General features: G+C 42.3%; 1 protein-coding gene across 1 annotated transcript in view; it reads right to left on the bottom strand.

Annotated features, from left to right (window-relative positions):
• Positions 1 to 24,905, bottom strand: part of RSPO3 (R-spondin 3) — a 61,522-nt gene that overhangs the window by 8,114 nt on the left and 28,503 nt on the right. Inside the window, exons 3-5 of the mRNA XM_042017044.1 lie at positions 19,317 to 19,508; positions 17,671 to 17,817; positions 15,158 to 15,355 (exon numbers count right to left, since the gene is read on the bottom strand). Of these exons, the coding sequence (XP_041872978.1) occupies positions 15,158 to 15,355; positions 17,671 to 17,817; positions 19,317 to 19,508 (537 nt within the window). The remainder of the gene's footprint in view (positions 1 to 15,157; positions 15,356 to 17,670; positions 17,818 to 19,316; positions 19,509 to 24,905) is intronic.

The raw sequence follows: 24,905 nt of genomic DNA, 5'->3' as shown, positions 1-24,905 counted from the left end.
AATTAGATGATCTTTAAGGTCCATTCTAATCCAAACCATCCTGTGATTCTATGATGATGCTATACCTCAAACGCTATCGATACTTATGGTTGAGCAACTGTATTATGGGATTTAGTGACTAACTTGTACTTATGTGTCCTATTTCCTCTTAAAAATGGAAATACTTCTCTAGATGTAGACTTTAGATGTCTTTGTATGAGGATCCTTGAGGTTCATTTGCCTCTGAAAATAGGATCTGGACTACTAGATTGCATTCACTTGAAAAATGTTCTTATTTACATTGTGTGTGCTAGCTTGTCCTTGCAAGAACAGTGCTGAAAGAGGCACATTAGCAGGAATGAGAATGTTGTTTCCAAATACAGAAATAGCTCAGGCCTGCACCACAGCCGTTTGCATAAAGCAGGCAGAGAGGAATGGGAGGAGGCTGACCAGATTAGCTACGCCAAGACAGGAGATGTTTGCTGCTCTAGGAGATAAGGAGAAAATTGTATCCTGTTAGGTGTATGGGAAGTCAGAAGATATCATTTCTTCTGTGGATGGTTGGGAAATGACACTTCTACACTCATGAGCTCATAAGCAAGGCTTATGGAAAGTCCCTGGCTTGTGATGACCTCTTGCAATAGAAACGGGTTGGATGTGCCTTTCCTGTGCCATGGAAAAGACATTGCCAGCACCTGAAAATAGAATGTCCTCCATTCAAAGAAGCAGCCAGAGGAGGAGGATTCCTATAATGAGTTCTGTCTGCTGTTTGTGGAGACATTTACTGCTGCCTCTTCAAACAAGCGCTTGTGGGGATTTATTTCCTGCATGCTTGTCTGTTGGGACTAGGGGAATTTGTTAGCAGCCTTGTTTTAATCAGGACTAATGCGCTAACAACGCCAATTTTGTAATTACATAACAGTTTTCATCTTATAAGAACCCGCAGCTTATAAAGTCTGAACACAGCTTCCAAAGACAGGAAAGTAATGGCAATTTAGCAGAGCAGAAAATCACTCTCCATTGCTGAGGACAGGAAGTGACATAGACCATGCTGGTATTTAGGAAACTGGCATTTTTTTCCTTTGAGACTTTTAATGATGACTTCTGAATGGGATTGGGTTTTTACAGCTCTCCTAAAAGAGGCAAAATGATCCATGAGTGTCCAAATACACTTGATAGGCCTCTTTTAAGACTAAGGGAATCAGGAACCAGTACAAAGATTGGGAATAATAGTGATTGGTATCAAAAGCCCTCACCCTGTTGTTAGAGCATCAGGATATTGGGAGAAACCTCTAATAGCTTGTTTTCCTTTTAGTCACCAATAATCCAAGCCCTCCTGTTAGCTTGGATCAAGGTCATAAATACAGTCTTTTTTAGAGACTTATTTCAGCTGGTGCGGGCTTTTGAACAAACCAGAAATGAAAATGTGATGCTGCATTATGTCAGAACTGCATGTTTAGTCTGCCACTCTAGAAATAATCAAGAAAAGTTATACATGATAAGAGACAGATGCTAGCCTCAGCAGACATTTAAACTCTTTCTAGTACAATAGTAAAACAGAGAAAACACGCAAAGGAACTTGTTTCTTTAGTACTCAAATTTGTGCTTGGTGTGCTCTGAAGGAAGGGTAAGAAAAGATGTGTTCCTTGGCTTTACTTAAACTGATTGCCTCAATGGAACCTGCTAATTCAGATGATGCTTATATGACCCCAATGTCTGGAGGTATCCCTAGGAATGCCTTTTTCCATTAGCAACCATGGCTCAGAACTCAGCTGTAGTGGTGAATGAGCACAGATCCTGGAGGCATTCACAAGTGCCAACTCCAACACTTGGATCAGGCCAGCAGTTCCTGCCCTGGTACTACACACCAGGACCAGGAAGCCTGGGCATCTTCCACTGTTTCATTTGCTGGTACAGGTGCAGCTATATGCTCCCCCTGGAGCCACCTCCTTACACTTCCTTAAGTTTTCTGATATGCCAGGGAGGTAAAGGAAGATGAGTCAACAGGATGCACCTCTGGCCCCTCTCGGCACGGTTCACTTGTCCCTTCCACTCTGAGCATCGTTTGTTTGCATTTCTGCCTGGGGTGACACCTGTGCTGACAGGTAGACTGGAGTCCCTGTGCACCCCAGCCCAGCCAGACAGCTGGATCAGCCTGTCAGCAGCAGGTAACGTGCAGTGGGACAGCAGCTCCTCATGGATCCTCTCAGCAAAACCATCAGCACAGAGGCAGGCTGTTATTACTTAAATTCACCGGAGGCCCGATTCTGACCTCTGTGTTGTACTTGCTCAAACACATGGAGGTCACCAAAATTGCTGTTTGGTGTAAATGAAGGGAGAATTTGCTTTCAAGGATACTTTTCAAATCAAGGTGTTGAAAACTGACTGTCTCTTTCTGTTTTGTGTCTCCAGTGTTTGTGTACTATTTCAGCTGGCCAAAGCATTGATCCTCTCCCCTCTCTAAGTAGTGCCAATAGCTCCAAATATTTTCATGTTGATTAAAATGACAGGTCAGGCTTCTAAATTTCTTATGGATCAGAGACTCCAAAGGTTCCCTCTCAAAAAGAGTGACATGAGATTTCACTTTGGCCATCTCCATATGTTTCTGAAGAATTTTTCTCACCTACTGAGAGAATACCTGGCAGTTTACTGGGTGGAGAGAAGCTTATGGAAAAGGACACTGGGATCACCAAGACTCTTGGGCTGCCTCTGAAAAAGGCCCAGGAATTTATATGCCGAAAGGATTCAGAATTTAGCCCGAGGAAGCTTGGGAATCTTTGGACCAAGTTGCCAGAGGGATCTCAGATTTTCAGGCTGTTGAGTCTTTGTCAGCCTGCCAGGTGGGTTGCCAGAGGCAAACCCAGTGGACAAACTGGAAGGATACTAGGCAGAAACCTAACACAAAGGCAAGGTTATTTCAAAAACCTGCCTACTTTCCACTGGGACTTCATTGAAATCAGCAAGTTTCTGGGAAATACAATGACTTTGGTAATCTAATATTTTCCATTTATTTGGAAAATTACGGCCTAAAAGATATTAAAAAAAATATTTCCAAGTAGGATTCATAGTCGATATGCATGAAAAGAACTTGAATGCAAATATTTTAGCATTTCCCGTAAGTCTTCAATTTAACATGAATCACAGATAGGAATTGTCCATGTGAATTTTATCCAGGCTGCCTTGCCTTCTTTTTCTTTTTCTTTTTTTTTTTTCCCCAAGAATGTGATAAGTTTATTCTTTTTAAATCCCTCTGAGGATGAACTGTGCATTTAGAGCTTTTTGTAGTAACACAGCTTTGCACACTGAAGCAAGCAGCCAGCTTTATGAGTAGCTGGAAGTGGAATGCGAAGAATGATTATGCCATGTGACAGTGCATCACTGGAGCCCACTTCACTGAGGATACTTCACAGACTGACTGCCATGCTGTTGAGATCGGATGCGGGCGAGGCCACGTGGCCCAAAGGCTGGAGAAGACTCAGCCCCCACTGAGATGAGGACACAGCCTCTCATGACAGAGCACCACAAGTGCTGAGGAAGGTCTGTAACCCTTGTTCACCTCCACCAGGAGATATCTGCCCTGTGTCCTGTCTCACACAGATCCTGCCAGCGGTGCACAATGACCATTCAGCACAACTTGCATGTTTTATTTTTCTACTTGGCTGGTGCCTTAAGAGTGTTACAGCAGTGCTGGTAAGTTGGTAACAGCCCTAGGTGTTCCTGTGGTGCATGTGCAGCCCATACAGCAGGGCTGGTTACAGGAGCTGAACTGTTGGAATGCAAGAAAGGTTCTAAGGAACCTGAAGCAAAAGTTCAGCAAATGATATTTTCAGTACAAGAATGTACTGCAACAAGTCAGCATCCTCTCCAGCCTCTATGGGAAAAATTGGGACTGTGGGGATCAGCAGCCTCTCTGTCCGGCTGCCTCCTGCCTACAGGTGAAGAATCCCACTGTCCACTAGTCACCACGTATGTTCATGTTTCTCTTCCAAACTGAGTAACTAATCACTTTCCTGCCTACTCCAAGAACTTTTGCTTTGGCCAAAAGAAGAAACTGCTCACTGTTTCTACAGATTTGAGAACCACCTGCTTTTGTTAGCAGCTCCTTTGGCACTCTTTTATAAGATCTGAGACCAATCCTGTAGCCACTAAACCAAATAATATTTTTCAAGGGTCTGGAATGGCATACTCAGTTTACAGACAGTGTAGTACAGAACTGTAGAAATTCCAGGGGCAAGAAAACAGCAAATGGTGCACACATCTGTAACAAGATACCATAAGGAGCAGGATGCTTTGTCAAAGGAACTCAGAACAAATAAGACTCTTACTCCAACCTCGACCAGAAACTCTAAGAAGTTACTGAAAATTGTTCTTGCACTTTTGAAAACATTACCCAAGATGTCTCTGTGTCCAGGAAGTTAATTTATGTGCTGTGAAAGACTGAGTTGCTTTCAGATAGAAACCAGAGGTTCCATCAGCCTTAAGTATTCAGAGGTATTCACAGAGACTCTTCCATGTCCATGTTACATCCTCCACTGTGTCACATTTAAACTTGAGGGATTTATGCATCATAGCTTTAGTTTTAATTTAAGACCACTGTGGAAAAAAAAAACAGCAAGAAAAAATATACTGTGTCTGGGAATGCAATCCTTTGTCTCCATAACAAGGACTTTTTTCTTTATAATACCATGACTTCCTCAGGTTCCACAAGTGTAAAACAGAGATAAGAGCTCCTTAATTTTGGTGCTTTAGAATCTATGGATAAAACCCACTACTGCTGCAAATCAGAGCTGCTGAAGTGTGCAGAGAGTGCTCCTTACTTCAGTTAATGTTTTGAAGGAGCAAATATTGTACTTCAAATAGAGGTCTCAGGATCCTTCTTTACAGAATTACTGTTTCCATGCTCATGCTTAAAGGTGGTTGGGGCTGGATCACCCACTGGCATTCCCCACCACCACCCACATCCGTACAAGAAATAAAGTCAGTTCCTCTGGATTTAAACTAAATCCTTCTGGTTTAGCAATGCACATTTCTACTTAGGCAATAAACATCTGTCATCTGCCATTCATTAATATTAATTATAAATGGTCACTAGCTCATGGGATCCAAGTCCACCAGCTGAGATTTTTCCAACTTTGACCTTGTTAGGGTTTGTATAAAAAGTGTTCAGAAGGGTTCTTCGAAGCTCGAAGCCAGCAATAAGTGCAATTTGCCGAGTACAGCATTTAGATTATGCACTTAGAACAAGGGCAGTCAGAAGGGGTGATGGGGAGTGGGGGAGGGAGGGGACGAGGGAAGGCAGAGCCCGAAACAGAGCTCCTTTAAATGCTTAAGAGTTTTAGACCTTTCTGCAGGCTAATGACAGGGAGAGGCATTGTCCATAATGAAACCAGCCCATCCATTAAACATTACTGTAAATTAAAGGTTACGTGAATTAAAGGTTGTTCATCTCATGTTTCAGGAATGTAGCTGTGTTTCATGTCTGAAGCCTGTTTTCCTTTTAAACGGAGTTCTTCAGATGACAAATGAGAGAGAATTTCAGAAAGCAAATGGGCAGAAGTAAATACATGCTCAAGAACAAAGCAGAGACATAACTGTAGCTGTAAATCTTTACACTGGGGCTACTGTTTGCTGTAGATATTGGGGAGGAGTAGACTAGAATTGAGAAATTTCATTACTGGGTCATTTTGCTCGTAAAACAAAATAACAATAGAAAAACCCAACAGATAGTTGTCAAATTCTGACCTTAATGTCAGCTGTGTATGTTTGATTCATGGAATGCAAGTTAATTCTTTTGCTACCATTTTGAATTTCAAGGAACTAAAAATAGAAAATTTAGAAAAATCTTGCATGGCCACCACATTTTTAAATGATGAATGTTGGGGTTTTTCTTCCAATTAACTTATTGTCACTGCAAGATTACTTCAACAAAAATTACTGGAAAATAATATTTGTTTGCATCTGTGCTTATTTAATTTTTTTTCAGGCCTAATCATGTAGTAATATGACCCTCATGGATAACATCTTCATCTGCTCTTAAAATAGACACATTTTCATTAGCAGAGTTGCTCCCTTGTATCTCTGGTAAATTAGCAAGAAAATCCAGCCCTGTACTCTTCCTGCACCAATTACTCAAAGCTGGTGAATGCTAAGAGAAACATGAACAGATATCTCTGCAATGCAAATTACTAAACTGGACAAAATGAAAGAAAAGTTGATTTCAGTTCTTTGGCTCAGGCCCAAATAAAAGTCTGAGCTTGGTAAATGACAGCAGGAGGCCTTACACTGATGTCAGTGGACAGAGATACCTGGATTCGTGCTCTGTAAATGGGCAGTATGCTGTCTCTGTGGGAGTTTTGCAGAAGGCAACAGGCAAGAAAAAGTTTTGTGGAAATTTTGTAGCCATTTCATAAATGCTTATCAAAGCATTATCTAGTCCCTTACTAGTCTATGAAGCTGAACTATGATACTTAGGCTGTCTTTGATGATTGCTTGTCTAACCTCCTTAAAAATCTTCCATAGAGATTCCCACAACCTCTCTCCCGATCTTTACAATCTCTGAGAATAACCTTGGATGTTATCATCTCATTGGGAATGTTCTGAAGCTTCCCTGGACCTTTATAACATAAGGTTATGGCAGCAAGTGGTTAACTTCGTAACTTAACTTCCTACCCTTTTCAAAGTGATGAAGGTGAAAGAGAGCTGGGAGGTGGCAGCCGTAGCAGACCAAAGGCTACATCAGGTGTCAGAACTGGCAGGGAGAGTGAGCTGAGAAGAGACAATGAGACTGGAGATGCAGAGACCTGGGTGGGGAAAAACAAATAGAGCTGCCTGGGTGGGGAAGAACAGGCCAATATCCAGAGAGATGAGGAGAAATAGCAGCCAAAAAAGTGCTCCTTTGTTTTCACTTTGTTACAAAGGAATGCTGAAAATCCCTGCTTTATGGTAAGATCCGCAGTACTCTGAAGTCAATGGGATTTCAGTGGGTCTTGGATCAGGCCCTTTAAAATAAGGGCAGCTGTAACACAATAATGAATGAGTGCCATGCTGCCCATGGCTGCAGTGTTATAACAGCATTGCTATACATGGAAGTGTTCCACAGCCCAGGATTTAGCTGATTAAACAGTGCTGGACGTGTCGCCATTAGACTTGAAACATCCACAGCCTGATTTACTCTGTAGCTCACATACCCCAGATGTTTCGCATTCTTGGACTAAATTTGATAGATGCACTATCGAACTTCTCTCTTGCATTTGTTCCTCTTTCCAGGACACTCAGGTCAAAATAGTGAGGAGTTTAGATTTCCAGGTGATGAGAGCCAGGTGGGCCCTGCTCCCAGCAGCCACCTCCCTTCACATTTACTTTGTAGCATTATTGTCCAAAGGTGAGAAAACAGTTTGCTGTGGGGTCTGCTGAAGCCTCAACAGAAAGAAGTTGTCAAGGTATCCCACTGTGGCACACATCCTGGAAGAGCCTCATTTCTTCCTCCAGCAGTGACAAACATGTCCCTTCCTCAGAAAGAGCTCCTTACATCACTAGGAGTTCAGGGAAGGACTTTAGAAGCATTAACTGTGAGTTGTGATAGAAGACCAGTGTGGGAAGAAAGATGGGTATGCAAGGATGTTCTGGCAGAGGAAGGAAGGGATGAGGCGTAAGAGAGAACTTGACGCTGCTCTTCTGCACATGGTCTCTGTCCTGTGGTACTGAGAGGGGAGAGCAGCCACAGTTTCCTGTGTGCCTCTCCCTGATACAAAGGGAAATCGCTGAAGGTGAAGGTGCCATAAATAAGTTGAGCCAGAGCTGTTTCCAGCTGTGCCAGGGAGGAACTAGATCAGAGACTAGGCAGACCCCTGCCTGTCTGCACAGCATAACTGGGAGGTAGTTTAAGGACTCTGTTTGACCTACCCTCTTCCCCAGTCAAATCTGCTATGGAGGGAATAGCCCAGCTGGTTTGGTGGCAAGCCAGAAGGTGGACCTGGCTTTTGTGGGCAAGGAGCAGACCTCTGTCTTCTTTTCTTTCACAGAATAGACACAGATGCAGATTTCACCTTCTAAAGCTGGAGCTTTCAATCCCAAACATTTTTATTCAAGAGGGAAGAGTTTAGGCCTGTGCTGGGAATTTAGTGCTGAATTAATACCTGATGGATATCTTGGAAGGGGGAGGAAGAAGGGTTCTTGAGAGGCTTGTATTCCCTTCAGCTTTTCCTACGAAGCTCAGGCATCTAAAACATAGTCAGCCAGCCAATTCTGGAGCACAAGGAGGCACAAAAAGGGAAGATCAGAAGAGAAAAAGAGCTGATTTCTATCCCTTATTTGGTTTAGTGATCTGAGGAGGACAGCTCTCACATTGTTCACATTTTAATAAAAGAATGCAATCAGCTTTTTTCTGATTCACTTCCCTTACAAGAACAATTGACCACATACTTCTGTTTCAGCTTTGACACTATCCCTGTTAATATGAAATTGATGTTTTTTATCATCAGTGTGCCCAGCACATTTTTTTATAGCATGGTCCAGTGGACCTCAGGGCATCTGAGTCACCTCCCCACTGCTCCCATGCTCCCCAGGACAGGGAGGAGGCAGAAGGTGGCAAGAGAAGAGCTAGCAGCAGGTAAAGGAGAACATCTTCCAAGGAGCATAGAGACAATGTCAGCACAGCACCCTGCAGGCCTTAAACTAATTTTGGTATCTGAGGACACAACCATTTTTGCCTGAGTATTCATCAAGATGCATGTTATTCAGACAGCACAACCTCGACATGGTGCACATGTACAGAGGGTGTGCATGCATGTGTAGTACCATATGTGCAGAGGCACACAGCATGGATGTTCTACCTGCTTGTGTCTTCACATGCTTCTGTCAGAACTGGGAGGCTTGATGAGAATTTAGTGTTCACAGTAGCACAAACTAAATAAACATACTTGTAGTGAAATGGAACACTGTTAGCAATTAGTTCAGATTTTAATGTCTCTGTTTGCAGGTAGTACCTTAGTAAAACTTCCAAAACTGCCTATGATTAAATCTTGAAAATGCTACAAGGTTAAAAATAGCTTTTCCAACCTTTCAGTGCTTGATTTCTAGAGTCAGTACATCCTCTACTATTAGCTGTTTTGGATTCACAGATCATTTTGACTCTTATTTTTCCCTCTGAAGCCTATTCACCCAGCTCTCTTCTCATGCGCCCATGTCTGCCGGCCAGTGGCAGTGGCAGCCAGGTGCTAACTGTGCCCTGCCTCGCCTGGGGTATCCCCAGGATGCCATTTCCCTTCATGTCGCAACTAGTGGATTCCTGGTCTCAGCAGCCCTACTATTGGAGGCTGGAAATGTGTTAAAGTTAAAGAGTCAAAACCCTTGCAAGGAAAGGAAATGAGAAGCCCTCTTGGCAGCAACAAACGGAAAATAAACAACCAAACTCTTCACAAGACAGATTCCTCAATTATAGTAACTCAGGCTTGCAAAGGCCAGAGTTAGGACCCACTGGCGTATGCAATATGTAAACACAGGGATGCAGTAATTAGCTGCATGTTCATTTTGAGGTTTCAGAAGTCCTGTGACCCGCCATGGAGTAAGGTCATTAACCATAACCACACTAGTGACCTTCACACAGGACACTCCATCTCTCACAGTTACATGAGCGAACCGTGTACTGGGATGTCTCCCCAGCTCACATGCTCCAGCCCTCTTGTTTTAAGTGCCACTGAGCTATATATGAGCAAGAGGATGTGACTTTTGGAATGGGCCGTGATAGGAATATCTTACTTTCCCACATTAGGACTTAAATGTGATTAAGTAAAAGTAGTCAATACCAGAAATATCTAGAATTGTTGTCCATTTTTTTTTTTAATCAGAAAAAAGTTGTTTCAAAATAGTACGCTGAGGAGTTACTGAAGTGGTGTGGGCCTCCATTGCCTTGGAAAGAGACTTTTATCTTTGGAGTGTGGAGTGTATAGGGACAGACTATTCATTTGAATAAGCAGATGTACAGCCATTACTAGAAGTTTATCAACACAATTAAATGCTGCTCTAACCCTGATTTTGCCAAGACTAGGTAAAATTAGTATTGGACATGAGTATTTTTTAAAGCCAGTTTTTGTTTTACTGTGGCTGACCTGTGGATCCCCTGAAATACACTTGTTCTGCCCACAGAGTCCCTCCTCACACCATAGCCAGCTGAAGACTTTTTCAGACATGATCTGATTAATATGCTTGGAAGCATTATATGGACATACAGCAATAAGAGATGGAGGAACTAGTACAAAAAACAACAGTCTTGGTTCTCTAAGCTATTCAATGAAACCTGCAGTTTTATATTCACATGTATGCTGCACAGTATAGAGCCTATTATTTTAATTTATTTACCCAAAATTTATTCACTTCCTCATTAAAACTGCTTAGCAACAAATCCTGTTCCCCTGGTTCCCTTCAGTTCACCAGTCTGCATCTAGGATTCAGCTCCTCACCTCAAAGGCATTGCTATCTCTCTTATTCCTGCTGTAAATGTAAAAAAAAAAATCATAGCATAATGTCTCTATTCTCCTTGCAGCTCAAACCATTAACTGACAAGATACTTTGCCTCCAGGGGGTTGTAGTCTTTTGAATTTTGACTAAAATTATACCCCTCGTCCTCTCATAACAGCATCCTGCTTTCTGACTGTATAAGGTGACAATTCCTACACTCCACAGGGAAGAAGAAACATGCTATTCCGCATTCATCCCCCCATGTCTTCATGCCTAATGCTTGAATTTTTGCCTGTCAGGAACAGGAGCTTTCTTTGGTCTGTATTTGCACAGAATGGGAAACAGTTAACATTGCTTCTGTCTTCTCAACATCTAAAAACCACCAGTGTGCAAAAATTCAACATAAGAATGAGAAACAATTGGAATGTGTTTATTTGCTTACAACAGTACAACTGTGTAACCAATGTAATCCATTGGCTTGCATAATACCCAGATTTCTAAGGTGTTTTCCTTGTTCATAACTAATACTAGTTTTGGTGAGTGCTTTAATTCTCTTCAAACTGATCAAAATATGTCCTCTGAAAGTACTTGAAATTGTCTGATTTCTGGGGGGGTTTAGTTGGGATTCAACAGAAAGTCATATGGTGAATATTCTCTTCTTGGCAGAATTACTCATGAAAACATGCAATTCTTTCCCCACAAATACTTTTGTATGCAGAATATTGGAATTTCAGAATATTTGTCTTTCGTCCAGTAAAAGTCAATCTCACACATTTGCAGACAGCAGTCCAAAGGGACTTGTGTTAGGCCAGAGAACATTTATGGAGGCAAAGAAATAATATTGATGGATAATTTGCAGTGTTTGAAGATCTCTGAAAGTTATGCTTTTCCAGTACATCTATTTGCCATTTGCCATTAATGGACATGGCTACAGGAAACATGAGACTCAATTTTTATCTGTCGGTGAAGGGTAGGAGTCAAGAAGGTGTAAAGTGTGGGAAGGTAAAAGTTACAGTGCACTGGGGGAGCAAAACAAAAAGTGTGAGGGAAAGAAAGGAAGAAGAAAAAACTGGAACTTAATATCATATAATCATGCAGACTAAAGAGAACACACCATCATGGGATTAAAAGAGGAGAATGATGAAATAAATTACAGTGAGGTTTGGATGGGACTGAACTACAAAAGGAGCCTGTATGTGGAACACATGGGAATTACCCTGTTAGATCACACTGGGATCACTAATTTAGTGCTAAAATAAGTAAAAAGAGCCTTTTAGGCTAATTGGACTATTTGTATCCTCATCATTCCTATTTGTTTGCATCCATTCCTAAAATATTAGGATCTTCTCACAGTAAAACATCATTGTATAGCCAGTGAGGGGAAAAAAAATGGTTGCAAGACATCTCATCAGCTTCAGTGACACACCAGCAGATGGAAACAAACAAAGGAAAAAAGCCCTCTTCATCTGCTTTATCTTGTTTTGTGTAGTTGTTCCAGAGACATGTCCTTGCTGCTGTGAGATAGCAGTGCCTTCACTGAGTAACATCCTGTCGCTGACCTCAACGTCTCGAGCAAAGTCATTGAGGCCTCTGTGACGAGCACACCCCGTCATCATGTGGTCTTTGCCCTAAATCCCTCAGCCACAGACATCTATCCAACACTGAAATGGCTGACAGTGACCGAGCTGACCCTCTCTTGATGGCCATGGAGAAAAGATTAGCAGCACTGCTGGTCACTGCTGGGTCTGCTGCTACACTTCAAAAGCCAGTGCCATGGAAGCTCAACTCTAAAGCAATGCCACGGGGAGTTGTACAATACAAAAGAGCCTTTTCAATATTTCTCAACACTAAATACAAACTTATTGACTTTCCCTTTCCTTTCAAGTGTTTCTGTTGTCACCTCCTTCTGCACTCACTGACAGGGCACAGCTAGCCTTGAGAACAGAGCCTGGCTTGGTTTCTTGGGCAGTTATTCTATTGTTCAAAGGGGAATCAAAGTTTCTCTTTGTGTAATATGGGACAGTAGCAGTAGGGAAGATATGTTGCCTGGAGATTAAGTTGGAAAGCTTTGTTTCTCCATTCCAGTAGGAACAGAAGGAAAACTTACAGCTTAATTCTCACCTTCCTAGCTTGTCACCATAATTCATCCCCTGAAGCTCTTTTAACCTAATGTTTTATATGTGATATTACTCAGTGTTATTAAGAATTATCTTTCTTTAAAAAGAAATAAAATAAGTTCATCTCCCTGAAGAGATGAATGTGAATGGGAAAGATTTTTGTGAATACTGAGAAGATGAATGTCAGAACGAAAAAGAAGTGGCTCTCAGACATAGGCACACAAATCTCAAGGGCACAGATAGAGGTGGAACATAGATTCCTCTTTTGAAGGAATTGTCTACTGAGCATAAAACAGGATAGAATATAGACTGTGACTTGCTCAAAAGAAAGAAAAAACCCCACCTTTATGCATATTGCAAAAAGGAAGGAAAGAAAAAGATTCGTGATTGTGAACGAATTCTTGTGGTGCACAGTATTGTTCAAGTATGGTTTGGCTCAAATCCCATAAAAAAAGAATGGATAGCAAAATACGTGAGTAGTTTCTTCTAAAGTTCTTATTACACAGGAACAGCAGGCATTTCTCAAAGAGAAATGTCTTGTCCAATCTGAAGTGTTTGCCAAATTGCTATAAGCAAATACACAATATCATCGCCTCAAAAAGACCCAGTTTCGTAGTCTAAAATTACAGTTTAGTCCTATATTTTAATCTCTGTCAAGATTAGGCTTTGGTAGGGAAAAAAAATGGACTTTTTCCCCAGTTACATTGGGCTGATGAGAGGCTGTTTCAAGTTGTGCCACTGGGTAGGAACAGAATAAAACAAGGACATTTTGAATATAGAAATCTGTAGGATTTCTAAAGGGAATCTGTAAATAGGTTGTCTTGGCTGCTGCCTTGACACAGGTACACCTCTCTACCTCTTCAGGACACTGCCTGACACAAGGAGGAGGAAGTGACATCTACGCCCTATAGGTTCCCAGTTCTTGGGTGAGGGGGGTGTCAGCTGTAGCTATCTGGTCCATAAGATCCTCCTTTTAACGACAGAATCACAGAATCAGAGAATATGCTGAGTTTGGAAGGGACACTGAAGGATCATCAAGTCCAACACCTGGCCTTGAGCAGGATACCCCAAGAGTCACATCATGTGCCTGAGAGCATTGTCCAAGCACTTCTTGAACTCTGTCAGGCTGGTATTATAACCACTTCCCTGGGGAGCCTGTTCAGTTCCCAACCACAAGCTTTCCCAGCTCTGGGTGAAAACTGTTTTCCTGATATCCAACCTAAACCTCCCCAGACACAGCTTCAGGCCATTCCCTTGGGTCATGTCACTGGTCACCAGAGAAAAGAGATCAGTGCCTGCCCCTCCTCCTCCCCTCACGAGGAAGTTGTAACTGCAATGAGGTCTCCCCTCAGTCTCCTCTTCTTCAGGCTGAACAGACCAAGTGTCCTCAGCTGCTCCTCATAAGGATTCCCCTCAAGGCCCTTCACCATCTTTGTGGCCCTCCTTTGGACTCTCTCTAATAATATTATTGCCTTTCTCATGAGGTACCTCCCCACGGAATGAGCCAACCTTCAAAAGGGTTACAAGATCCAAACCCCCTGAGTATTCCATAAGTAATGTGCAGCAACCCTGGCCATCATTTAACAGTTGGTTATTACTTGGTACCAGCAGCTACTGCTGCCTCACAGATGTTCACATGGAGGGGCAGCTGCTCCAGTCCTTCCACTCACCCTCAGAAGGGGTGGGAGGAAAGAGAGAAATATGTGAGAAGGGGAAATGGGAGGGACAGAGAAAATGGGAGGAATGGAGAAAAGGAAATATTCCATAGTTCCTCCTGTGTCAACCAGAGTAACTACACTGAGGACAGATCAAGTAACTTCCCCTTTGCAAGGAGGGGAGTAAAATTAAACAACAGTATCTATTGGGAGGAATTTGTCTAAATTATTTCGTAGACTTCTTAAGCATCTCCCAGTCTTAACATGCCATTCACTCGCTGCCATGCTGGGGAGTGAGCCCCACAAGCTGCCTTGCATGGAGGGACAGTTCTGCTGGCAGTCTTGCTTCTTGGGTGAAACCAAGGGGAGTCTCCCTTGTCTGCCAAGCAACACTGGGATCTTTCTCCCATGCTGGGACTCCACAACCCAGATGCAGATGGCAGGATCAGGCTGTGTTATTCATCCAGAGTTAGTGGAAAGAGTTCAGGCTGGGAGAGAAGCCACAGGACTGCATTTGCAAGAGTTAAAGTCTTACTTGTAGGGAACCATGAAATAGGAGTTGGTTTGGAGGAATCCTACTGTTGAAGCATGAAACTTGGCTGCCTGATACCCAACAAACAACACCCACCACGACATGTTTTATGATGGATCTTTTTGTTCTGAGCACTACATGCAACTTTTCATCTTGGCAACTCTTTCAGCAGACAGAATTGAGAGACAAAGTGCCTTCCCATCCAGCCCACCCTGTCCTCTCTAGATCACACAAAGCACATTTTTTGAGCAGTGTCAGGATTTTATTTACTGCAGGCAAAGGCACAGTTCTCTCCAGCCCAAAAAACACCACATCAATGGCAGCTTTGGTGAAGCCTGAAATTGAGGCCTAAGGATTCAGGTGTGAATTATTAAACAAACACAATGCAAACTCATATTATGATGATGATAATTTGGTACCTTTTCCTTCCTTCTGACATCTCTTTCTTTGTACAATACATTTTCTGCTCTCGCTTGTAGCTGGGCAAGAATTGCCCCTTGCTGACGGATGCTGTACGATCTCTCTGACCCTTACTTCATTTCCTCTTTTGAAACCACATGTTTTTCCTTTCTTCATGCAAGGGCTCCATGGACTCCACTCACTAGTTTCACAGTGCACTGCAATAAACACAGAACAAACTGAGCCTGACCGATATATTTTTGTATACCCAATACATATGGTACATTATTTTCATTCTGCATCAGCCAAAAGGCGGCCAAAACTAATGGAATTAATCAGCAGTGAATTGCAGCAATGAATTGACAGAAATTGGACTGTTAAGGATATACAACACAAAATAATGTCAAATAATTATGTCAGTTACTATTTTCTACTTGCTGTTTTGTAATTGCATTCCTGAAACAAGGCAACAACACAACTGGTCTCAATGAAATCAGTTACTGGTCTCAATGAAATCAGCATTTGTTCTGAGTTTGCTTTGTTTTGATGGAGATGTAAATCCTTTTAGCTTTGGTGGAATAAACTTTGGTGATGCCTGTGTGAAAGGTGAGTGAAGTCTCAAAGGTATTGAATTTTGAAATCAATCGTTATAAAGGACCAACTGATATCAAAAGATGTTACATTAGAAGTCAAGTGCCTTTGGTCATCTAAAGAGACATCACCTGTAGCACACACAAGCTGGAAACAGGCAAAGCGGAGGAGAATTTGGGTCAGTGTGAGGTTTCAAGCTTTTCAGAACAGTGCAGGTTACCCTTTCTAAACCAGTGATGTGTATGTGCATCCTGTACTGCTTGGAAATCAGAAGGTGTGTCATTTCACTCTCATCCAAACAGTGTAAACAAAAAATGGGAGTAACCTTGGAAGCTTTTAATAGCTATCCTTCTCTTGTGCCATCTCACTATCTTCGTCTTTACAAAAGATAGTAAATATATATATTTACTCTCAGTCCAACTGCATGCTTAAGATTATAAATCACCACTGAAGAAGGAAAGACTTCAGCCCCTCTATAAGCAGGAATTAGTAAGTCAACATTTTCCCAGATCCAGAATTTACTTCTGAATTTTCTGAGACCTAGAAATATAACAGACTTCAGGCAATCTCTGAGCCTTCCTCCAGTGGATCGTCATGTGGGTAATTTTTTTCATGTTACACTGGAGCTCTTCTGTAAAAATAACTGCCTTTCACGTGCACAAAAAGGTCCTGTTTTTATTCCATAGCTTTAAATGGCTTTTCCTAGTTGAGATTGACTCATTGTTAAAGCAGCTGAGTCTACACCACTTGGAAACAGCCATCAAGAAACAAAAATTATCCCTTGAATTTCTTTCAAAGATGAAAGTCTTTGCTTGAAAATAAAACCGTAAAAGCCTACACTACCACCTGAACTAATATATATTTGAGAAGGAAAGCACCAAACTACTGCAGATTATTTTTATTCCTGCATTACTTCCCCTTCAAAACACTCGATGCCAGAGAGAGCTATGTGCATGGTACTCTGGGGGAGGAGATTTCCATCATGGCCAGACTGTGCCTAAGTGCTCCCTGGTTGCTGGTGGCTGAAGAGGTCACTGCTGGCACTGCAGCTCAGCCCTCAGCCACCACAATGCACAGCATACGTACTAAACTAAGCTGAACCCTGCCACAGCTTCGGCGTGCCCGTGGCGAGGGATGCTAACTGCAGCAGTTCACAGGCGAACATATCACTTGTTCTTCCTTCATTTGGAGGGGTGGCAGAGGGCTGGAGCAGACAGTTAGGTGTGGTGACCTCCAAAATTGTCCTTGTGTGAATAATCGGAGCTTTTGAGTCAGAGGCTGAAGATACAAAAGCAGGTCTCTTCTCCACAGCCAATGAGTCACAATGACATCAATCTCACTCCTTCAGTGTCAGTGACACCCTATTTGGTGTTTTATTTTAATCCTCATTTTCTGAAGTCAGGTGTTTATGCACATACACCATTTTGGAGATTGGGGTTTTTTTGGGGGGGTGTTTCCTTAATGTATTAGTTTCTAGACTTCACCTTTGAAAAGGTAAGCTTCAAAATGTTATTGTATGCATGCTTTAAAGGCTCAGGTAGTACAAGGGAGCTAAATCAAAGCCATTAATGTTTTAATCCTTCTTAAACTACATGTGGGATCAGGGTTTTTGAAACTTTGATGTTAGTAGTGCTGCACTGTAACAGAGCAAGTAAGAGATGTATGTCGTTCTGCCTCAGAGCAGACCAAACAGGCCATACTCCCTATGGCAGAACTGCCCTTAGCATCAAGGCTATGTTTGTGGGAAACAACCAAGTTTGTGCCTCTCGTGAAGTGGTAGACTTGGGAAATATCTTCAGTTTTTTGTGCTGGGGAATACATCCTGTTATGAAGAACATTTTCATTTTAAGTTGCACTTCTCTGGTGCTGTAACTGATTATGCCTTCCTTAGATCCCACATCTCCTCTGAGAAAATCAGGTAGGACATGGGGACCAGACTTACCAATGCTAGTGCACTCCATTGTGTGATTGTTGGCTTCCAGCCCATCAGGGCACTTTTCAAGGCACTTTCCACTGTATAAGTAAAACCCACTTTTACACTTTGTGCAGAAGTTTCTGGTGAAGCAGGTATCACAGTCAGCTTTACATTCTGAAACGCAAACAGTAAAGAACAGTGTTGTTGCTCTTTGCCATGAACTGCCATGGGTTCTCTCACATATACCAGAATCACACAATTCTAGGAATGTCAGACAATCCTCAAAGGAAGCAAATTATATTAGGTCTTCTTCCTGGTCTGTACACATGGTGAGGCCAGCCACAAGTGACCCTGGCATGGGTGAGAATTTAGAAAGGATGGCCTGATGCTGAACAGCCTCACACTGCTAATCTTCTTGGAGACCTGTGCAAATGGCAGACAGAACACAGCACATGAGAATAACCCTGTGCTGCTTCTGCCCTACGCTGACACTGCTTAGGTACTAATTAACCCTGTGGGGCACAAGTGCTGGGCTGGCTCCACACTACCTATCTCCATTCATCCAGGAGACATAAAAATGTGCCAGAATTTAGAATCTGCTTAGGAGTGGTTTGGATCAACATATCTTTCTTTTTCTGTAAATGGTTCCCTGATGTTCAATCAGATGTTCTGTAGTATTTCATGTATTCTCTGTATGACTACCCAAATTGGCATTGTTGATATATTTCCTATTCTCAGAAATTTTTAAGACAAATGCATTAAACCTTATGTATGGCACAGCTCATGTCTGATATGCAAGGCCACACACTGCTAAAAAGTGAGCAAATACTCTACAGTGTCAAGTTACTCTGTAAGACTTTACTCTGGGGTCCATTCATTAAATAACTTTTATTACCAGGTAAAAACTGGGAGAGTTTCTTGGCCGTCGCTCTTATGTTTTTATATCACCTGTGGGATTAAAAACAGTGAATTCAACAAAAAAAAAGAGGAGTGGGGAGGACATTGTGATCTTTTCCAGTTCATTTATGGTTCAAAAATCCATAGTGGGGTCAAAATGTTGCCTGAGCAGTAAAGAATAGAGTTGGCTTCTCTGTCCCCCAGCCCGGAGACAACACGAATTGGTAAATTCCCCCAAATCAGGCTGAAGCCTGGCCAGCTTCTACAGGCATTCAGAGGAAAACAATGAGCGTGAGACAAGCTGTAAAGGGACCAGGGTAAACCACATCTCCAAAGAATGCCACCTGCCATTCTCCCGCCTTGCCACAGGGGTCAGGCGGGTAAGGGCAGAGGGTTAAACAGCTCCAGCCACCAAGATTCAGCATTCCTCAGTCCCCGCTCTCTCTTCAGAGCTGCTGGCGCTCTCTTGCTGCTGGAGGGCAGTGCCTCGTGCCCACCGGCACTTCCTCTTCACACGGGGATGTAGAGGAGGAGGCCATCACCTGGGTTCTAGGCAGGTCATCACCACAGGTTCTAGCCAGGATCCCTGGGCTTTAGGCCATTTTGTGGTCTTTAACTTCTTGCTCAGGTTAATATTTACTGCACTACTACAAAGAACTGAACAAATAAGGACACAGCCTGTCCCTCTCCTTCTCTGTTGACTTGACTCCTAAGGAGACAGAGAATTCAAGAGAGAACAAACAAATCCATGCGCTTCCCCTTTCCCCAGCACTTACTTGCACACTTATTAATGTCGGGATACCGTGTCCCATAGTATCCGCTTGGACACGAGGAAAGACATACTCCAATCTGTTTCATGCCAATCCTCTCCAGAACAAAAAAGAGCCTGGGCTTACATGACAGGCATCCGTTGTAGTCAGAGCAGGTAGCACACCCTCCTTGGCAACCCTGGCTCACGTTAGGATGCACTGAGAAGAAAAGAATTTAAAAAAAAAAATTGTGAGAGAACAATACATTAAATAAGACCATGAAATAATGGTTCCTCTGCACGTGGAAGGATGGACCATCCATCTCTCTGTCAGCTCTTAAAGATTGCTTCATTTCTTCCTGTGTCTCTTATGACCTGACTTGTCATTTCAGAAATTATTTCATCTGCATAAAAATGAGAAGCCCAGCTGACATCTTCACATCTTGCAGAAATAGCCAACAGCAAATGATCTTTAAAATAGATTGTATGGAACAGCAGCATTCTAGAGAACATTTATTTTTCTTTTCCCTATTTTCAGGGGCTTTTCTGCCTTGTGTGCACTTGGCTCAGCAAATAATTTAATGTTCTGTTATCCTTGCTTTTCCTACTTGGATGATTAAAAATCAATCTAGTGTATAATTTCTTTCACTGACTAAATGCCATTTGATTTGAGTTCTGCTGTGCAGAAATATGCCCTTGTAAGATCTGATGATACTTTGTCTTAAAAAAAAGACACAGGAGAGCCATCCTTCTCACCCTCCTTCTTTCCCTGGAATGTTCTCTCTGGCATGTTTTTAATCTCTAACAATTACAACCTGATGTTTAGACTTAACTGTGGCATTTACCCTGCTCCAGTCTCAGCATGTAGCATAGGTAGGATTACATTTGCCTTTCAATTGAATTGTTCTAATTCTTCAGACAAGGAAAGGGAATTTTATTATACTCATTGCCTGTCTTCTTTAGGGGCTTAGGGATAGCAGGAAGGAGGAAGCTGTTGCAGGCTGTCTTTTCAGTAGCAGACATTAATCTGCTGTGTGATATACTGAAGTGTATTACTTCTCAGTGGTAGAGAATAGCTTTGCATCCTCCTGTACTTTAGAAGTTGTTACCTACTTTTAATTCCTTCTTGCTTGCTTTCTTAAATAAATTGGAACTAAAGAAATAATGAAGCATCAAGTAGCTCCAGATCCTGTGTCCCCTCTTTTTTTGGCCTTGTCTTGCATTAAAAAAAACAGGCATTTTTCTAAGTGCAAGCTTTCGTCTCTCAGCCTGAGACATCTAGCTGTATTTCATATCTAGGAGAAATATAGTCCTCATTTACATTTGTAACTTTTATTTGTAAATACTATTGGCTTCCTGTTCTGCCTTCTCCTCAGGCCAGTGATAATTTTATAAATATGCACATGCCATGATGGTGTGATTGCCTATTTTAGTGCTTTGATTTTATTTTGATCTGCAGACACTGCTAAATAGCTTGCACACACAATAAACTTGCTTTTTTAAACTCCTTTCTGTGCAGCCCTTGAAGGCAGACCAGGAGTCCATATGAATTCATGGCTTACATATTGAGAGCCACCACTGCCTGCTGCCCAGGGGAGGGTTGCCTGGCAGGGAACTTCAGGAACACCTCTGTACTTTGTTCACTTACACACTTGGCAGAAAAGACATGTCTCATGAATGGGAAAAGCAATTTTCTGTGCTCTGAGGTTTCAGTGACACGTCCTGCAATCTGAAGAACCTCAAAGGGAATTTGAGTTCACTCTTCCTCTTTCATTACTAAAATGAGGAATGAGGGTTATTTCTCTCTGTAGGGCTGGACACATATGAGATGTACAAACTTCGGCTGTGCTGTGCACAAACAATTTCAGTAAGAATACAAGAACTCAATTCTCTGTGCACACTGAGGCACTCATTTTATAGCACAAACTAGACGAAAGTGCGCTTACAATGAGGACAAGACACCACTATGAGAATAAATAACATTCAGCATAGTGAGAAGTTGCAATCCCAATTCAGTTATCATACTTGCTTTCACCAGACTCTCAAAATACTGAGTACTTAATAAATATAACGTATTTTTTTCTGGAAATATCCCAAAGGTACAGAGCTTATTGATTTTGAAATTAAGAGCCTGGAAATTTTTTGTTTTTAAAGTTAAGTAAATGAAAACGTCCTTGTCTCTTTCTCCTCTGTCTTGTGGCTCTTGTATGAAACTACTTTCAAAGGCAGGCACAGTAATGTGATCTAAGAAGCTGACATTATTTAAAAACTATCTGTGACTTTCCTTCATTAAGTCTGACAGTTGGATGAAAAAGCAGCTGAAGAACAAAATATTTGTCATCAAAGCTGCCATATAAAATATGGATGATCACTTTTGACGGGAAACATATTATGTGTGAGCACCTGTGACACATCATTATGAATAGATTCTCTTGACAGAGAAAACATAATGTGCAACTGCTCTGAGGTCAAGCTGTGTGTGTCAGCCGAGACAGGCAATACTTTACTATTGAAATACGGTAATTCTCTATAGCTAAGATCCATTACATGGCCAATTTCCATCTCCCCTTTAACTCCAGAAGTACTAAGTATAAAATAAAATGTACTCCTAGCCACTTTCACAATTTCTGCCTCTTTTCATGCATTCCAGATACATCTCATACAAATAGCACAGCAAAAAAGGAAAGCCTGTAGTTCCAAATGGAGAATGTTATTTCTAGTGTTATGGAGCAAGGAATAGGATAAAATATGCAAGTCAAGGTCCACTGATTTCATGTCATGTTATAACTAAATGTATGAAGCAAAATAAGCTCCAGTTCTTGGAAATTCTTAAAGAAAAATTACCACTGAAAAGTCAGAATGAACATTTAAATGAACCATGGGGTTTTTCTCTTAAAAACTATTAAAGAGATGCTTTTTTTTGGGTTGTCTCCTACTGGGTCCGGCATTTCTTTGAGTCTTGTATCTGTGTAATGAAACAGTTTCTCATTGCACTTGCAATAAGGGTAGACCCTTATTCTGGCTCAGGCAAGAATCAAAGCAGGGAGGGACAAGCCGTATGCTCCAGAAACCGGCATTCTTTGAAAGCACTGGGTTTTGTCATTGAACCTGGGAGAAAACAAATTGTGGAGCAAAGATATTTGTGCCTAGAGAATGAGATAGCGTGTTTGAAATTAGGCATCTCCAAGCTCCAGCTGAAGATCTCATTCTTGTTACCTCTCAGCCTCCTCCCTCTCTGGTGCAGATCCAGATGCTTGCCAGATCCTTGCGATATAGGGGCTCATCCCTCCCCTGCTGCAAAGGCTGAGTGGGATTGAAGGGATTCAAGAAGGAAACACAGCAAACTCAGGCTGTAAAACATATTTCTGCCACAGGGAGGGAACTTATTACTTCTGGGTCCAGAACTGGCCCTTATTATTCCTCTCCCATTGCAGCGAAGTGTTACTACCTGCAGATCCCAAGTGCTTCAGCAATGGCACACCATAACCCCAAGGAAGCAAGCAGAAGTTTTACCTCTTTTTTTTCCCTGTATCAGACATTGAGCTCAGTGCTTAAGTGATGTGTCACAAGAACCTGGAAACATAAACCCTATCTGGTGAAATCCAGTCATGGTACACCAGGTGTAAGCATTGCTTCAAATGTCTATACTTAGGTCAACAGTGGAAATGGGTAAGTAATATATAGCACAGACCAATCCTGTTTGCCACAGATTATAGATGTGGTAAGAGGGACGAAAAGAGGCTTAGTGCCTTGGCAGAGGGTCAGGCACTGTGGCCTTGTGGGATAGAGACTGGCTGCAGAACCAGGAGGTATGGACTATAGCACTGCAAATAGGTCCAAGAAATGCTCTTGATAGATACTTGTTTTTTGATCCTCTTGCTTGAAACCACTTGGTCTTCGGTGCACCTTCCTCCATTGCAAAGACATATAAAAAATTCTCATCAATGTTCAGAACTGACTCAATGAAGATTAAATATTCTATGCATGACCCTATTAACCATTGAGTGCTCTTCCCTCTTGTATCCAAACACTTTTTGAGCACAGTGAAATCACAGAATCTCAGGGATGGAAAATGCAGCCTAGCAATGGTCAAAGCAAATGGTGGGAGCACAGAGACCCACAGACAAGTTCTTTCTCGTCTCTTACACTAGCATCAGCCAGAAGTGGTACAAACAATGCATGTACAGACTCATGACTGGCTGTAGGTCCAAAATCTATCCCTCCTTTTTCTTTTTGGAAAACCTAAATACTGGAGATTAGAGAAGACCCTTAATTAATATTGAACTATTCACTTCTCGTGTCTGGCTTTAAGCCCTTTTTTTCCCAGAGACCTCTTTTTGTGCAAGCCGTTTGTCCAGATATTAGTTTTAAGTCTTATTAGCAAATGAAATGTCAGAATATTTTCCAAAGCCCTACTCTGGAAACAATGAATTGTGGTCTCTGTTAAAAATAGAAAGTTAAGGATAAGGAGCTGAGTTTGAATCTGAACTTTCAGGGATGAGAAGCTAGATATTGACCGTATGCAGCAAATAAATTCGGGACTTTCACAATGACATTTTTCAATCAGTTTTACTCCATATAGATTAAAACTTATGGAATCAAAAAGACACGGAAATAAGAAAATGCAGGAGGAATCCAGTTGGCCACACATTCTGACAGCCAGGGGAAAAGTACAGGGTAGAAGAATATTCTTTGCCTGTTTGCCACAGCTAAGGTGCACTGTCTCATCACCTCTCTCCAAAAACAAGGCGTCCATTTAGAGGTTTGCTCTTGAAATGGATGTGCTAGGCCAATGAAACCCATCCCTGCTGCTGCTCCTGGTTTCTCAGGCTTGCACATTCTCACAGGAAATATTTTCACAGCAGAGCTGCTCTGGAATTCAGCCTTCCCAGCTGGGCTGCCCCTTGCCGCGAGAGCCAGACCCCACCTCAGCTTTACCAACCACGCAGCACCCAGGCGGACGTTAGCCCTTGTGGTGGTGGGCATTTGGGATGGGAAATCCCATGGGTTCCCATGTCATTCGATTGCTCTGTGTGCTCCCTCGCATTCCTTTCTGTTTCCCTTGCCTAGTGAGAAGCAGCTGCCTGTGGTGATGGCCTGAAAACAATGCTTCATGTAAAACAGAGCTACTCTCAATCATGCAGACCGTTCTTTAGGCAAGCACAAACAGCATTTGGCAGTCAGCTCTTCTAATGAGAAAGTCATTAAGGAATTCAGTTTGCAAACCACAGTGTATTTCCTCAGACTCTTTCCTGGACGGTGTTTCTTTGTGTGGAAATGCTTTAGAGGTGGGACACACAACGGTGGGGCAAGAATGCTGAACTGTTGTGTAGGCAAAAGGCAGTGCAGAGCAAGGACAAAGCCCAGGAGTGGTGGGACAGCGCCAGGAGAGCCAGTGTGCATGGGCTTGATAAATTTGTATTATCAGTGCTAAATAGATTGCCAGCCTGGGCCGAGGGGAAGCCTGAGTTCAGTCTTGCAGGGTAAGCTCTGCTTGATCACTAGGTCTTAAATCACCTGCAGGGAGGCAAGGGACGGGGTGTACTGTGATGGGGGAGCAGCTGGGGAAGACAGACCCCTACATGGCAATTACTACATTGGATTGGCCGTAACTTTT

The sequence above is a fragment of the Corvus kubaryi genome, unplaced genomic scaffold, assembly GCF_017639235.1.
Source record: "Corvus kubaryi isolate FWS band 111438036 unplaced genomic scaffold, C.kubaryi_AGA036_p1.0 split3-73, whole genome shotgun sequence".
Lineage (NCBI taxonomy): Eukaryota > Metazoa > Chordata > Aves > Passeriformes > Corvidae > Corvus > Corvus kubaryi.
The sequence above is the reverse complement of the archived record's forward strand: the minus strand, read 5'-3'. Positions and strand labels throughout refer to the sequence as shown.